Source organism: Cricetulus griseus, chromosome 5, assembly GCF_003668045.3.
Source record: "Cricetulus griseus strain 17A/GY chromosome 5, alternate assembly CriGri-PICRH-1.0, whole genome shotgun sequence".
In the NCBI taxonomy this organism is placed as follows: Eukaryota; Metazoa; Chordata; class Mammalia; order Rodentia; family Cricetidae; genus Cricetulus; species Cricetulus griseus.
In genome coordinates, this window is record NC_048598.1 from 28,451,717 (window position 1) to 28,467,603 (window position 15,887).

At 36.5% G+C, this 15,887-nt stretch overlaps 1 protein-coding gene across 5 annotated transcripts in view; it reads right to left on the minus strand.

Moving 5' to 3' along the window:
- The window catches only part of Kifap3 (kinesin associated protein 3), a 111,842-nt gene that overhangs the window by 31,262 nt on the left and 64,693 nt on the right, over positions 1–15,887 (minus strand). For all 5 annotated transcript variants that reach the window (XM_027417177.2, XM_035445127.1, XM_027417178.2 and 2 more), the window contains 2 exons: positions 15,013–15,098; positions 3,621–3,810 (listed from right to left, as the gene is read on the minus strand). In XM_027417177.2, the coding sequence (XP_027272978.1) occupies positions 3,621–3,810; positions 15,013–15,098 (276 nt within the window). The remainder of the gene's footprint in view (positions 1–3,620; positions 3,811–15,012; positions 15,099–15,887) is intronic.

The window sequence follows — 15,887 nt, forward strand, 5'->3', positions numbered from 1 at the left end:
GAATTATTGTTTATAGGGGTTAGATATAGTACTTGGGAAGAGCAGGATTCAAAGTTATAACTGATTTGAGTCTTTAAATATCAGTAGGACTTAAATGACAACATTTGTTTGAGGGAGCAGTGAGATGGCTCAGTGGGTAAAGGCACTTGATGCCAAGCTTGACAACCTGAGTTTGATCTGAGTAATGTACATGGTGAAAGAGAACCAGGCTGGAGGCAAGCCTAAGCTATTGGCTAAGCATTTATAATTAATAACTTATCTGTGTGGTTATTTGGGGAATGGCTAGTGGGACAGAGTTGATAGGAAAACTCCACCTACATATATAACGGATATTAATCTTAACTATTTTACTAAATTTAAAGTACTTAAACTTCAACTAAAAACTAAAAAGTGAAAATTTGGTTCTCATTTTATGTCTGTTAGAAGTTAAAGATTCTATAAATCAAATACTGGGTAAACACTGAGAAGATACAAAAATGAAATTATGGGGAATTCTAAGACACAATAGAATGAGAGGAAAGAAGCTAAAAAGATAAATAAATTCCATTTTGTATTTAGTACTTAGTGACAATCTGGCTAATGTTAAAAAGGTTAATATTAAAAAACTCAAGTTACTCTGCAAAATTTAAACCAAAATAACTCAGGATGAGAGTTGGGCAAACATGCCAATTGTAGAATAATGTAAAATACCAAAATGATGTTAATTCTATATTTAAGACAAATGCAAAGAAATTACCTGATGTTTCTGAAACATAACTGTATACAATGAAAAGGGGTAGACATTATTATAGATCTCTACGAAATACAGCAAGAAATGACACAGAGGTTCATCTAATCCCTGGTGGACTTCATGAAAATAAATGGTAAAAATTCATAAAATATAAAGTATCGAGAACTTGCCTGTAGGAATCAAAATCTCCAAACTCACAACATAAAGCCTGCACTGCTAAAGGCTCAGAATCTACCATCAGGATGCAGGTATGCAAAAGACAAAAGGATGTCTACAGGTGATAACTTCCCTCTTCAAATATTTACAATTTTGTTATTTTGCCAGCAGTGATCACTGTTTCTAAATTTCAGTATATAAGATACATACATTCACACATGTGTCTATGGATACACATACACATATATGTGTAACATATATATATATATATATATATATATGTAACTTCAAAGGTATTATGATTGAATTATAAAGCGTCTCACAGGAAATAGCTACAATTTGTATTCTAAGATACTGGTTCAAATGAATTAATTTTTGAAATGTGGTATAACTTAACAATGTATTCTGACATTTTAATTGTATTAAAAAACCAAAGTTGAAGATACTGTGATTGGTTCTCTTGCAGATATTGGGAATTGATTGATGTTGACAGGTAACTATCAATCTTTAAAGCAAGAAATTTGATTCTAAGAATATTATGATTCCTGTGAACAAAAGTATCATATATTTTGTATTATGCTCCTTCATGAATTCTGAATACATTAGGAAGAGTTGCATGCTATTACTGAACTCAGAAACTCAGGTTGGTTGGAGCTAATGACCTACACTTATCTGGATGGAAAGGAACAGCACTTCATAACCATTGTAGGGTTGTGTTAGGAAGGAAGCTATTCCTTTTGTAAACTGGAGCAGAAATGTTTCGGAATTCAGGTGCCTTTATTAAATATAAAATGATATGTAATAGTGAAAAATTTCAATATATTTATGAAACATATCAGTGAATATGTGAATAGTGGTTAATATGATGTTAATTATTAGTGATTAGATATAATGGCAACTTACATTAGCATTCAATCATTGATCATATACAAATTGTCATTTATTTGGTTAGAATTACTTGACTTCTTTCTTCTTTTGGTAATGGATTGAGCCAATGGTCTTGTGCATTTTAGGAAAGCTCTCAACCACCCAGCTTCCCTCCAGCGCAACTAACACTTTTAGAGTTTTTCTCAGGTCTTATTTGGAAATCTCTTTTGTCTCCTCAACTATGTATGATTTCAACGCAGTATTTTTGATATTGGTGACAGTTTAAAACATTACAAGCAAAGTACATAAAGTTTACCATCTCTGCCAAACTTGTCATCCCTAGAAACAGTCATGCTCAGCAGTGTTATAACAGATACAACATTTGTGTAATGATGACTATTAGCTTTTTGTTTTTGTTTTTTGAGACAGGGTTTCTCTGTGTAGCTCTGTCTGTCCTGGACCTTGCCCTTAAACTCAGAGATCTGCCTCCTCTGCCTCCTGAGTGCTGGGATTAAAGGTATGCACCATCACTGTCTGGTTAGACTATTATCTTAAAAGTATTAGCAAGGTTTAGAAGGGAAAGTTCCAAGTCTTCCCAATAATCACCAAATAGTTTAGAATTAAGACAAAACCATGGTAATATGAAACTGCTTAAATTAAGAAACAAAATAAAATTATTAAGTAACATATTTAATAGATGTAGAGCACTGGATGCGTGTTGCATTGTTAACTGAAAGTCAGAAATCCCAAAGATGTAGCAAATTGGGAGCATGGGGGGAGGGGAGAGGGAGCTAGGAGAATGAGAAGGGGAGAAAAGAAGGGGTGAGGAGGACATGAGGGAGCAGGAAGGTTGAGTCAGGGGAAGAATAGAGGAGAACAAGATAAGAGATACCATAATAGAGGGAGCCATTATAGGTTTAAAGAGAAATCAGGCATTAGGGAAATGTCCAGAGATCTACAAGGATGACACCAACTAATAATCTAAGCAACAAAGGAGAGGCTACCTTAAATGCCCTCCCCTGATAATGAGATTGATGACTAACTTATATGCCATCCTAGAGCCTTCATCCAGTAGCTGATGGAAGCACACACAGACACCCACAGCTAAACACTGAACTGAACTAGAACCCAGTTGCAGAGAGGGAGGAGTGATGAGCAAAGGGGTCAAGACCAGGCTGGTGAAACCTACAGAAACAGCTGACCTGAACAAGGGGAGCTCATGGTCCCCAGACTGATAGCTGGGAACTAGCATAGGACTGATCCAGACCCCATGAACGTGGGTGTCAGTGAGGAGGATCAGTACTTATCCCTAGCATAGGAATGGACTTTGGGAGCCCATTCCACATAGAGGGATAATCTCTCAGCCTAGACACATGGGGGGAGGGCCTAGGCCCTATCCCAAAAGATATGACAGACTCTGAAGATCCCCCATGCAAGGCCCCACTCTCCCTGGGGAGCAGAAAGGGTATGGGATATGTAGGGTGTTAGTGGGGGACAGGGAAGGACGGGAGGGAGAGGAAACTGGGATTGACATGTAAAACAATCTTGTTTTAATTTAAACAAAAAGATGAAAAAAACCAAAACTTAAATATCCTAGAAAGTAGGAAGCTTCTAACAACCATTAACTATCCTGGCTATACATACTTTAAATGGAGATCACACCAAAGACTAACTTGAAAAAAAAAAATGATGTTAACTAGTTTTGTTTGGTGTGTATAGGCACTACTACCTGAAATTATTAACAGAAGACCACTTACACACTAAAAGCGTGCTTTCAAAGTTTGGGAGCATGCTTGACTGGCAGACCAAAGGCCCTTTTTATAGCACACAAATGAAACATGTGTTTTTGCTTTGGTTATTGCCTTACCTGCGTTGTAGAAAAGGTCAGGTCTTTCAAGAATGTCCCCTTCATGGATGTATGGCTCAATTCGATCATCACCGTACAAGTACTGTTCACTCTCATCCATCTGACGACTCTCTACCATCTCCAACCACTGAGAATTATGCCAGCGAAACTTCTCACTCTGAATTTTCTTTGCCCATTCTTCATCATATTCCTATTGGAGTAAGTAAGTAACACAAATAGTAAGTGTTACTATATAAGCTGACTTGCTTATTGCTCAGAAATATTTTGCCATGAGGAAAAGAATCTTGAGGGTCTTCACTAAGGTCATGGGAACATTAAAAATACCTGTTCAGAATTGTGTTTCAGCCATAAAGAACAATTATGTATATGCCCAACAAGTCATTAAATAGGTTACCAACGACAAATGGACAGGACAAATGCTACATGTCTAAATTGTACAAATTCTTACTTAAGTGTTTTCTAACTGTGACTTAGGTGAAAAGTCTAACTGTGCTTCTACTGAGGTCCGTGGCCATGATTATTTGTGGCAAGCATGACAAGTGACTAGCATGACCTCAGTTCAGACAGCACCAAGGGGAAGAAAACACCACTAAAATATATCAGTTTTTAAATGATGACAAGGTTCACTTCAGAAATTAAACACCACAATTGAATTTAATTTCATTATAACCATGAAATTAGTTATAATTCCTTAATGTTCACCTCGTTTTTGATCACGAATTTCTGAGAAATGACTATGGTCTATTCCCTGGCAGCTAATAGATTCCTGGTGAATGGATAGGAAGGAGAAACAGGCAAATAGAGGTTACGGAAGAACTTTATAACTGTATTTGTCTCATATGCTGTAGTTATTTCTTTTTAAATTTATTTTCTTACCAAGTTATAAAAACAAAATTATATATGCATCTAAGGGGTAGTATGTGGTATTTTGATATAGTTACATATTCTATAAATCTTAGGTAAGGTTACACATATTTATTTCCTCAAACATTTTTTATTTTTCTTTTATTTTTTGGTTCTGGGTTCTGGAGCACACTAGGTGCTCCAAATTAGTCTTGAACTTGTGGGAATTCTCCTGTATACACATCCTGAGTTGTAGGGTTACAAGTATAAGCCAACATGTGTGACTCACTTATCACTTCTTTATGGCAAAAATATTTGCCTTCATTTCTTCTAGCTTTTTGAAATACATGGTACATTGTAGTCATTCTACCATACAATAACACATCAGAATCTCGTGTTCTGCCCTAACTCAATACCCAGTGTTCACACCTTTTCTGAACTTTCTAAACCCTGTACTCCACTCTACTTTCAAATTCTATGAGGTAAAGATTTTATACTCCACAGGGGTGAGATCATGTTGTACTAGGCCTTTTATACTCATGTATAGGACCATCCAGGTCTTTCCATGCAATTGCAAGCAACAGGGTTTCATTTTCATGCTGTTCGTTGAATGGCATGCTATGTTTGTCCTATGCTTTTTATCTACCCAATAGTTAAGGGGCGGCTAGGATGTTTCTATTGGTTATTAACTTGGCAATGCCTTAAGGCACCAACTTTATTTCTTTTGGATCTTTCTTGCTAGTGAAAATGTATGATAACATGATAAACCTATTTTAAAAGTTGTTTTGAAGATACTGATGATGGGAGAATTCACTTAAAAATCGGCAGGAGAAATAACAACAAAGATGGATGGTGTTAAAAAAAAAGGCTTGAAAGAAAGCAGGCTGAGCAAGTCATGAGGAGCAAGCCAGTAAGCAGCACCCCTCCATGGCCCCTGCATCAGCTCCTGCCTCCAGGTTCCTGCCCTGTTTGACTTCCTGTCCTGACTCCCTTCAATGATGAACAGTGATAAGGAAGTATAAGCCAAATAAACACTTTCCTGCCCCCCCCAAAGGCTTGAAGCATTTCTCATTTTATCCCCACAGTTTCGGTTTTCCTCTGCCTTAGTTTCCAACACATTTAGTTAAAAATCATAGAATAGAGTTTGCATTGTCCTGCAATGACATTGTCATATGAGCCACAAGAAGTAAGAGGTAAACCAAGGAGACGCTAAATCAAAGGCACAGCAATTTTCAGATCAAGGTAAAGTACAAAATCACAATCACAGAATATAAGAATAAATATGAAATTTTTATAGTAAAAATAATGCAATAATTTTCTGATTAAAATTGACATACTCAATTTTGAGTTTCATACTGTCAATCTCTTGGAAGTGTTAGATGTCAAATTGGGTGTTCTATATTGTACAATTTTGAAAACATATGATATTTGCTTTTAACTGAGGGTGGTAAAGACTGTCATTTTGATTTCAGTACTGCTAGTGACAATTTTATTATCAATTAGGCTTTCTTCATTTCTTTTCAATAGATATCTATTAATATCTATTAATTCTAATAGTGTCAGTTTGTTTCGTAATGCAACTTATGTAAAATTTAGAGCTATTCATAAATATTACTATATTTCACTTTTAGAATAAGCATTTATTATTTAACTGATAGAACTTTGATATTCTCTGAAAATAATATTTAGCCCTTGTTATATCTACAATGAAACCTGTACTTAGATATCAAGAATAAGCTATGCTTTTGTCAGTATTAATAATACAGTCACAATGTTTAGAAGTTACAGCAATTTATATGCTCATCTAGTCATTGATTACCTAGGTTGTCCTGACAAATGAAATGATACATGGAAAATAGAAATCTTAAACTGAAAACATTTGGTTCATGTCAGACTCTGGTGTTAAGTGACTCAAGTGATGCACCCTGAAATAGGTACTGTTGCTATTCCTATTTTACAAATGCAAAAGATGAGACCTAGAATATTGAGGTAATCTGCTTTGTTTTATAGCTGGTGAGGGCTATGGCAAAACTGCAGCTTTCCAAGAGTGTAGAGAAACAATTAAGCAGGATACCCAGACATTTGTCAAGGCCACTGTACAGTGAAGTCTATTTTGAAGGGGACTATAGTAAATTCTAAGGTTTTGTGAATGAGTTGAACTGCTAAGTAATGTTAATTCTGGTAAGTACATTATATCATATTGCATTCTTAATTATGTTCTTTCAAATATAGCTATGCTTGAGAGAATATCGGAGAGGCAACTTAAAAATAATATGCATGGAGAAGTTTTATTGGCTACAGATTTGGGTAGTTCAACTTGCTCTCTAAAAATTCAACAATGTACTCTCAGTGATGGCTAGTTATATAGCACAGGTACTATGGACAGACTATGTAATTTAGCCAAAGTACCAATAAACTTGAACCTGATAAAATGCATATGACTTCAAGAAGAAACTGTTTAGTTCTATCATGCTTTCTGTTTTGTGCTGAGTTAAACTTATTTTCAAAAAGATACTATACAAGAAGGGATACATTATTTACAAATGTCTAATTACACATCATTAGAGAAAGGCTTTTCTTTTTTTCCCTAAAAGATGAGTTAGTCACAAGTCACCCACAGTCCAAGAATATACCTTATAACACCAGAAATCCTATTAATTCTACATGAAATGGCAGAACTATACAAGAAGGGATACATTATTTACAAATGTCTAATTACACATCATTAGAGAAAGGCTTTTCTTTTTTTCCCTAAAAGATGAGTTAGTCACAAGTCACCCACAGTCCAAGAATATACCTTATAACACCAGAAATCCTATTAATTCTACATGAAATGGCAGAACTAAGTGTTTCTGATTTTTTTTTTAATAAATGAGTGGCATCCTTAAAAAATAGTAGTTGATTAGTAGCTTATTTCATTTGGCAAAAAGCTATAACTAACTTTTGGTTTTGTTTAAAAAAACTTAAAAAATGTGAATTATTTGAACAAAGATATTCAAGAAACATACAATCTGATTGGGTTCGTAGAATTTAAGTTGCAAGCATGAGTTGAGTTGTTGGTATAAAAATAGTAATTGAAATTGAGTCATGGCTCAAGGCATACAAAACTACAGGCTGAGCATACCACTAAAAGCAAAACTGGCTTCCTAATAGTACTTGTGAAATGTTACAGATATAGGTAAATGACACACCCCTAATATATCCATAAAGTATATTTACCCTGGTTATACTCGGAATAAAGAAAACCTTATTCAGTTATTATCTCATACCATTTTATAATGTTTTGTTATCCTAACTCAACAAAAAAATACATCTGGGCTAGCAAGATGGCTTAGCAATGACAGATTATACAGTCATGAACATTAAACATAAGCTTCTTTGGGCTTGTGAGATGGTTCAATGGGCAAGAGGTGCTTTTAGCTAAGCCTAATATCAGAGTTTGACCTCTAGGATCTACAGAGTAGGCAGAAAGTGACCCCAGAAAGCTGTCCTCTGACCTCTGCATGTGTACTATGACAAGTGCATGTTTCACACATACATATAAAATAAAACTAAAATCACCATATTCTGATTTCAATCATCTGAGTAACTAAAATGGCCTCTGAGCCTCAGGGCCACACTGAGAACAGTTCTATCTCTACAACTAGGACAACGATTCATGCTTATTACTGTAAAAGGTCACAACAAAACACTGGGGGGAAAGGCAAAATTGGAAGGGAAGAGGAGGGAAGCTACTCAATGGTAAACTTTTGCCTCATAGAAAAGAGAAACTCACATCTAACAAAAGTTTCGGCAATATTTACAGGGTCCTGCTACTAAAAACACACTGCCATGTTCAGCAGAGCCAGCATGACAGGTGGCCTTGAGATCAATAGATACGTATACTTCTCTGCATAACATGAATCCATGGGACAAGAAATCTTACAAGGTGATCAAGTGCTTAAAAGATTTCCTTTTTAAAACCAGGGTGATGGGCTGGAGACATGGCTCAGAGGTTAAGAGCACTGACTGCTCTTCCAAAAGTCCTGAGTTCAATTCCCAGCAAACACATGGTGTCTCGCAACCATCCGTTATGAGCTCTGGCGTCCTCTTATGGTGTGCAGATATACATGGAAACAGAATGTTGTATACAAAATAAATAAAATCTTTAAAAAAAAATAAATAATCGGGGTGAGTTAGGATATCACCTTTTGAAAATATTTTGACCTCATAATTATTAAAGTATCTTTTACTGAAACCTGAACATTATTAAAAATCACTCACACACCAGGCATGGTGGCGCATGCCTTTAATCCCAGCACTCAGGAGGCAGAGGCAGGTGGATCTCTGTGAGTTCAAGGCCAGCCTGGTCTCCAGAGCAAGTGCCAGGATAGGCTCCAAAGCTACACAGAGAAACCCTGTTTCGAAAAACCAAAAAAAAAAAAAAAATCACTCACAGTATCTTTATCTAGATACAACTGCCTTAAATCCAGTGCCTGTGTGTATGTGTGTGATTTTTAATGGGTCTCTAAATTTCATATTTATTCACTGTGGGTGGGAGCATGAATGCCACGTATGCACTCATGGGAGTCAGGGGTCAACCCCTGTGGGTCCTGTGACCAAAGGGGCTGATGGTCAGTGCCTTTACATGTGTCATTAGCCACATTAATGTTGAAAATTCTCATCTTTTTAATACAGAGGCTAGGTATGGCACATTTTACAGACACTGAACTTGTGTTACAGTTTATTCTAGTGAGTGATGTTTTCCAATATTTACCAAATAAAGTGTCTTAGAACTAAGTATCTATTTTGCAACATACTTTTTATTTAAATACTTTAAATTGTTATCTCAGTAATATGTATTAGCTAGAAATAGGCGAGACAGCATTGCCTTGCTATAGATTCTGATGACCAACTTTCTGTTTCTGAAAAGCTTTATCAGAATTACTGAAAATCTAAGATTTATTTTAAATCAAATTAAATTTAACTTAAACTTAAATCTCTGTTGAGAGTGTACTTAGCAAGCTAAGCAGTGGCCCTGGGTTTTATATTCTAGGAGTATTCAAGAGCATATTTTTGGGCTAATAATAATTAAAAATGTCTTTTAGCAAGATGTTAACTCAGACTTTAAGTTGTGTGTTTGTAGGGACAGGGTACTGGCTGTGCTGTTGTATGGGACCCCTGGGCTGTAAAGTTCCCTCTGTCTGAGAGTCTCACATTTTCAGTCCTGTAAAACAGTAATAATGGATGGCAGTTGATTTACTTCAAATTTTGTTGTTCCCATGAACACACAACTTTTCCCCTTTTTCCATTTTACTGAAAATCAACAAAATGCTTTATATTCCAACAGATTATCATTCTGTAACCCTAGCCTGTCTTCCACAGGCATTTCAGGAATTCCCAGGAATATACTTTCTCTGTTTCTTAAAGTCTGACTTAACATACATTAATAAACTTAACCTACTAATACCAATTCCCTCTGTCTTCCTCTGATTCCTAATGCTCTCTGACATGCCCTCTCCATCCTGTACCAGGAAATAGCTCTGAGAATTTAAGCAGTTCAGTCACAGCTAGGAGATGTCATTCAGCTCCATCAAGCTTTTGTAGGAATGCTCAAGGGAGACACTTTTGACTGTTGAAACGCTATTTTCATGAGGGGTTTATTCTTGGGTTCTGTCTGTAAGTTTCAATTTTACCCTGAATTTAAGGAAAACATGTTTTGTCTTTTATTTCTTCTCTTCTTAGTTTCCGACATTGGGATCTGAAGCACTCAGGTTCCATAAACCCGAAAGTGTCACAAAAGACTTATGGTTTGATTTTACATGGAATGTGCCATCCTTTTTGAAGTTCTATATCATGTTGTTTACTACTTAACCACCAAAACATTCTGAAGGCTTACCCAGCCTATTATCAGAGTCTGGCCACTATCAGGGAAATGCTTGTCACTGGCTTCCGCCACACCTTGTATCTGATTAACACACTCTAGGATAACACAGAGCTACACAGATCTGCTTTGTGTCCCGGAGCAATTGATGGGAAACAGATTTTGTTTTCCCCTTCTTTAATCTGGCATCCCCCTAATTGAGACTGTAATATGGTTTATTTAATAAAATTTTTCATACTAAATTAAAACAAGTCTAGAATAGTTCAGTTTTTTGTTAATGCTAAGAAGCTCCGAAAAGAGGCTTTTTATAGCTTAAAAATATTTTTCCAATAATACACACATATATTTATAATAAACATTCATTTAATAGAGTTGTTGGTTTTTATGTATATATTATCTCTTTCTCAACATGACTCTCCCTAGCATGGACCTTTATGTAGTCTGGAATGAAGCAGTTTTTAAAGCAGACCTTTAGGCACAATTCTTTACTTAGAAAAAAAAAAATTTTAAGTACTGAGAAGACTAACGTGTACAATAGTATTTCAAATATGCCGCCTTAAATTTTAAAGTAAAATACATAGCTAGATGAAATTTCAATAAGAAATCATGATTTTTTTCTTTTATGCTTTATTTGGGTTTCAAGTCTAACTGTGGTCAATTAAATGAGAAAAAAAATAAAGTAAGATATGTAAGAACCAGAGAGGGACTATACAAACATCCACTTATATGTATTTTTTGTTGTTTTATTTCTAACAAGTTGGCAAAAATATCCTAAATTTCTGGTTTTGCTCATGTGATACAACAATAAACTACAAAAGAAGGCCAACCAAACTTTTGGCATTCTGTATAATTTCATTGCATAAATTAAAAAAAAATTTAAAAAAATGTACTTACACTGATAAATTAAAATTTATCATGTCTATAACCAATCAGGAACCAGCTTTAGCTGTTTGGCAAGGCAATTTTACAAATTCTAGCAATTCATTTCCCAATAGGGAAATGCAAATCAAAACAACTCTGAGATACCATCTCACTCCTGTCAGAATGGCTAAAATCAAAAACACCATTGACAGTTTATGCTGGAGAGGATGTGGAGAAAGGGGAGCTCTCCTCCACTGCTGGTGGGAATGCAAACTTGTACAGCCACTTTGGAAATCAGTATGGCAGTTTCTCAGGAAAATGGGAATCAGTCTTCCACAAGATCCAGCAATTCCACTCTTAGGCATATACCCAAAAGATGAAAATTCATACAACAAGGACATCTGTTCAAACATTTTCATAGCAGCATTATTTGGCATAGCCAGAACATGGAAGCAACCTAGATGCCCCTCAACTGAAGAATGGATGGAGAAAATGTGGTACATTTACACAATGGAGTACTACTCAGCGGAAAAAAAAAAAAAAACAGTCTTGAAATTTGCAGGCAAACGGATGGAACTAGAAGAAACCATCCTGAGTGAGGTAACCCAGTCACAAAAAGACAAACATGGTATGTACTCACTCATATATGGATTTTAGACATAGAGCAAAGGATTACCAGGCTACAATCCGTGCCCCCAGAGAAGCTAGGAAACAAGGAGGACCCTAGGAGAGACATACATGGTCCCCTAAGGGAAAAGATCTCCTGAGCTACTTGGGAGCATGGGGGGAGGGGAGAGGGAAGTAGGAGAATGAGAAGGGGAGAAGAGGGAGAGGAGGACATGAGAGAGCAGGAAGGTTGAGTTTGGGGAAGAATAGAGGAGAGCAAGAAAAGAGATATCATAATAGAGGGAGCCATTATAGGTTTAAAAAGAAATCTGGCACTAGGGAAATGTCCAGAGATCTACAAGGTTGACCACAACTAACAATCTAAGCAATAGTCGACAGGCTAGCTTAAATGTCCTTCCCCGATAATGAGACTGATGACTACCTTATATCTACCTTATATGCCATCCTAGAGCCTTCATCCAGTAGCTGATGGAAGCAGAAGCAGACACCCACAGCTAAACACTGAGCTGAACTCTGGAATCCAGTTGCAGAGAGGGAGAGTGATGAGCAAAGGGATCAAGACCAGGCTGGAGAAACCCACAGAAACAGCTGACCTGAACAAGGGGGAGCTCATGGACCCCAGACTTATAGCTGGGAAACCAGCATAGGACTGTTCCCTACCCCCTGAAGGAGGATGTCAGTTTAGAGGCCTGGTTAATCTATGGGGCCTTTGGTAGATCAGTATTTATCCCCAGTAAATGAATGGACTTTGGGAGCCGACTATACATAGAGGGAGCTCTCTCAGTCTAAACACAAGGGGAGGCTCTAGGCCCTGCTCCAAATGCTATGACAGACTTTGAAGATCCTCCATGGAAGGCCTCACCCTCCCTGGGGAGCAAAAGGGTACTGGATAGGGGGTCAGTGGGGTCAGGGAAGGAGGGGAGGTAGAGGGAACTGGCATTAACATGTAAAACAAGCTTGTTTCTAATTTAAATTAGAAAAGGAAAAAAGTTAATTATTCAAATGAAACTTTTCTAATGTGAAAAGACAACCACCCCGTGATATCATATCAAATACTAATTTTGTTCACCCAGTGCAGAGAGATGCACAGAGAGATCAAGTGAACTAAATCTTTCAATATTTGTTTGGGTTTTTTTAATACTAACTTGACAGTGATAGGATGGTATTATATGGATCCATATAAACATGGAAGCTGTTATAGCACAACTCAATTTTTCTGAAGTCAAGATTAACGGAATTTGAAAGGCTAGGGCAAGTGAGGGAATAAGGTGAAATACAGACCTTCAGAAAACTCCTGGCTGCAGAAAAGGGGGGAAGCTGCAGTGTCTAGAAAGGAGTCATGCATGAAGGGGAGGTACCTCCAAGTATAAGACATGGAAAGTCAATTCAGACCGTATATTTAACTGCAATATTTTATCACATGATACATTCATATTTGTGCCAAATATTTTTACATTAATATTGAGGTTATCTCTTGGCAGTGGTGGCAAACACCTTTAACCCCAGCACTTGGAAGGTAGAGGCTGGCAGATCTCTGCGAGTTCAAGGCCATCCTGGTCTACAGAGCAAGTTTTAGGGCAGCCAGAGCTGTTAAACAGAGAAACCCTGTTTCAAAAAAGACTGAGGTTATCTTTAAAGCTACCATTCATTTACATTCTAAAACAAAACACCTAACATGCTGATCTAGGGACAAGTTGGAGCACATGAAGGCGATGCCCAACCCTGACAGCTCACTGCTGTCCTTGTTTCGTTGCTTAAACAGAACCAAATTTTGTAATGCCTCTTATTCTTACGGTACATATTTTATATGCAACGACACAGTAATATATTTCAAATGGCATATATGCTGAGCTGGCTTTTTGGAACCTATTTCCTATGGTGGGATGCCTTGCTCAGCCCTGGTTCAGGGGGAGGAGCTTGGTCCTGCCTTAACTGAATGTACCAGGTTTTGTTGACTCCCCATGGGAGACCTTGTCCCTTTTGAGGGGTAGGTTGTGGGGGAGAAGCGGGTGGAGGGGAGGAAGGAAGGGGAAACTGTGGTTGGTATGTAAAAGAATAAAATATTTAAAATAAAAAATAAAGTGGTCTGTATGTCATTAAATTGTTCCCTAAGAGTATTAAATATTTTATGTTTACTAGTTCCATGGACATTTCTATCAGGATATGATTCATTGGTAAAGATTACACACACACACACACACACACACACACACACACACACACACACACACACACGAGAAATCTATCATCTATCTATGTCTATCTTTCTACAGCTTTTCTATTCTGACTTAGATCAAAGCTGAAACGACACTATCAATTTAATTCAAAATCACTATGTGGTAGTCTAATCTAAAAAGCAACTGGCATTTAATAAGATGAATTTTCAAAATAAAATCTGCGAAATTAACAAGAAAGTTCCTGTTGTTAATTATCTACTTCACAATGAAATCACTAACAGAAATGTTAACTCAGTTTATTTTTAGTGAACTAGTTAACTGCTTTTAAAAAATATTTACCTATTTGTCTAAAGGGGTTGCTAAGCTCCCAAGAGTACTGAATAGGCTACAATCAAGAAACTTAAAACATGGCAAAACTGCAGTTCAAAGAAGGTGGTAAGCAGGCTATACCAGCAATACACGGTAAAGGTTAAAAAAAAAATTTCAAAACCACAGCACATCCTAGCCTGAGGCTCAAGTCCTAAAAGAACTCTATAGCAGCATCCTAAGTTTTGAAGAAAATTCTTTAGGATCAGCCAGTTTCCAGCCATCCCTCTGCTTATGTATACTTTAAAATGCCCCAGCATCAACAATAACATAGTCATTTGTATTTCCCCATTCTTAAGTACCTTGCAAAACTAGTCTATGTATGTAACAAAAATAATCAAAATATCTATTACATGAAATTTGATTCATTTTACAGACACTGACATCAATTTCCCTACTTCTACACATGCTTCTAAAAATGAAATGATTCTAGGATTGTGTGGAGATCAACCTGTGTTCTGTGATTATGTAAAACCTCTCTAAAGAACCTAGAATTAAAAGTTGGAAGTCAAAGGACTTACACTTGGATCACAGAATTTTCTCGATATTAACAGAATACAAAGTTATGTTTCTACTCAGTAGTTAAAATAATGTTTACAATGTCTTCTCTTTCACAAAATAAAATCAGAATGATTTCTGTAGAGAGAATACTTACTGCGATAATATCTAATGTGTTATCACAGACTTTCCGGATTTCATTATTTTTATCATGCATCAGGTCTATGAGATATGCTGGAGCTTCTGAATAAAAGTGGTTAAAGACACAAAATGAATTAAGATTGTAGCTCTTCAGTCATAGGGAAATTATATACACCACTGTGGCAGCATGCACACTCACGCATGCTCACACTGTGTCAGAAAGAGCTATAATTGTTTTCTTGATCTGTTATGTCCATGATATTTAGGGAAACTTATTTCATATAAAAATGTATAAGCACAAATAATGAATCAGTCAAATGTCATAGTTGCTGTAGTAAGAAGAAAAAAACTGGAGAAAGTCATTTTAAATACAATAAGGCATTTAAAATAGAATAACTTAAGGAAATAATAAAATATGTTACCCATTTAAATCAGAATTAGAAAGCCCAAAGAAACAAAATAGTTCAATAAAGAAAAAGAAAGAGAATAATGAACATAAAAATAAACACAACAGACTCCTAAGAGAAGTACACGGCAGAGTGTAAGAAAAAATATAAAAACTAAATGGATAAAAAGGTTAGAAAATTTAAAACACAGTAAGGATAGGCAAGGGGGTTAGGAAGACAGCTCACAGTAGAGTGTGAGTCTTACAAACTTCAGATCTTAAACTCATTTCCTAGAAACTACATTGAAGAAGTGGGTGTGGAGGTGTGAGTTTGCAATCTCACTTCTGGAAAGGGGGTAAGTGAACCCTGGGACTCACTGGCTGCCAGCCTGGTCTACTTGCTGAGTTCCAGGCTAAAGAGAGGCCCCATATGAAAAAATAAGGTAGATGGTTCCTGATGGTCATCCTCTGGCCTCCACATGAACACACAGGTGCACAGACACCTG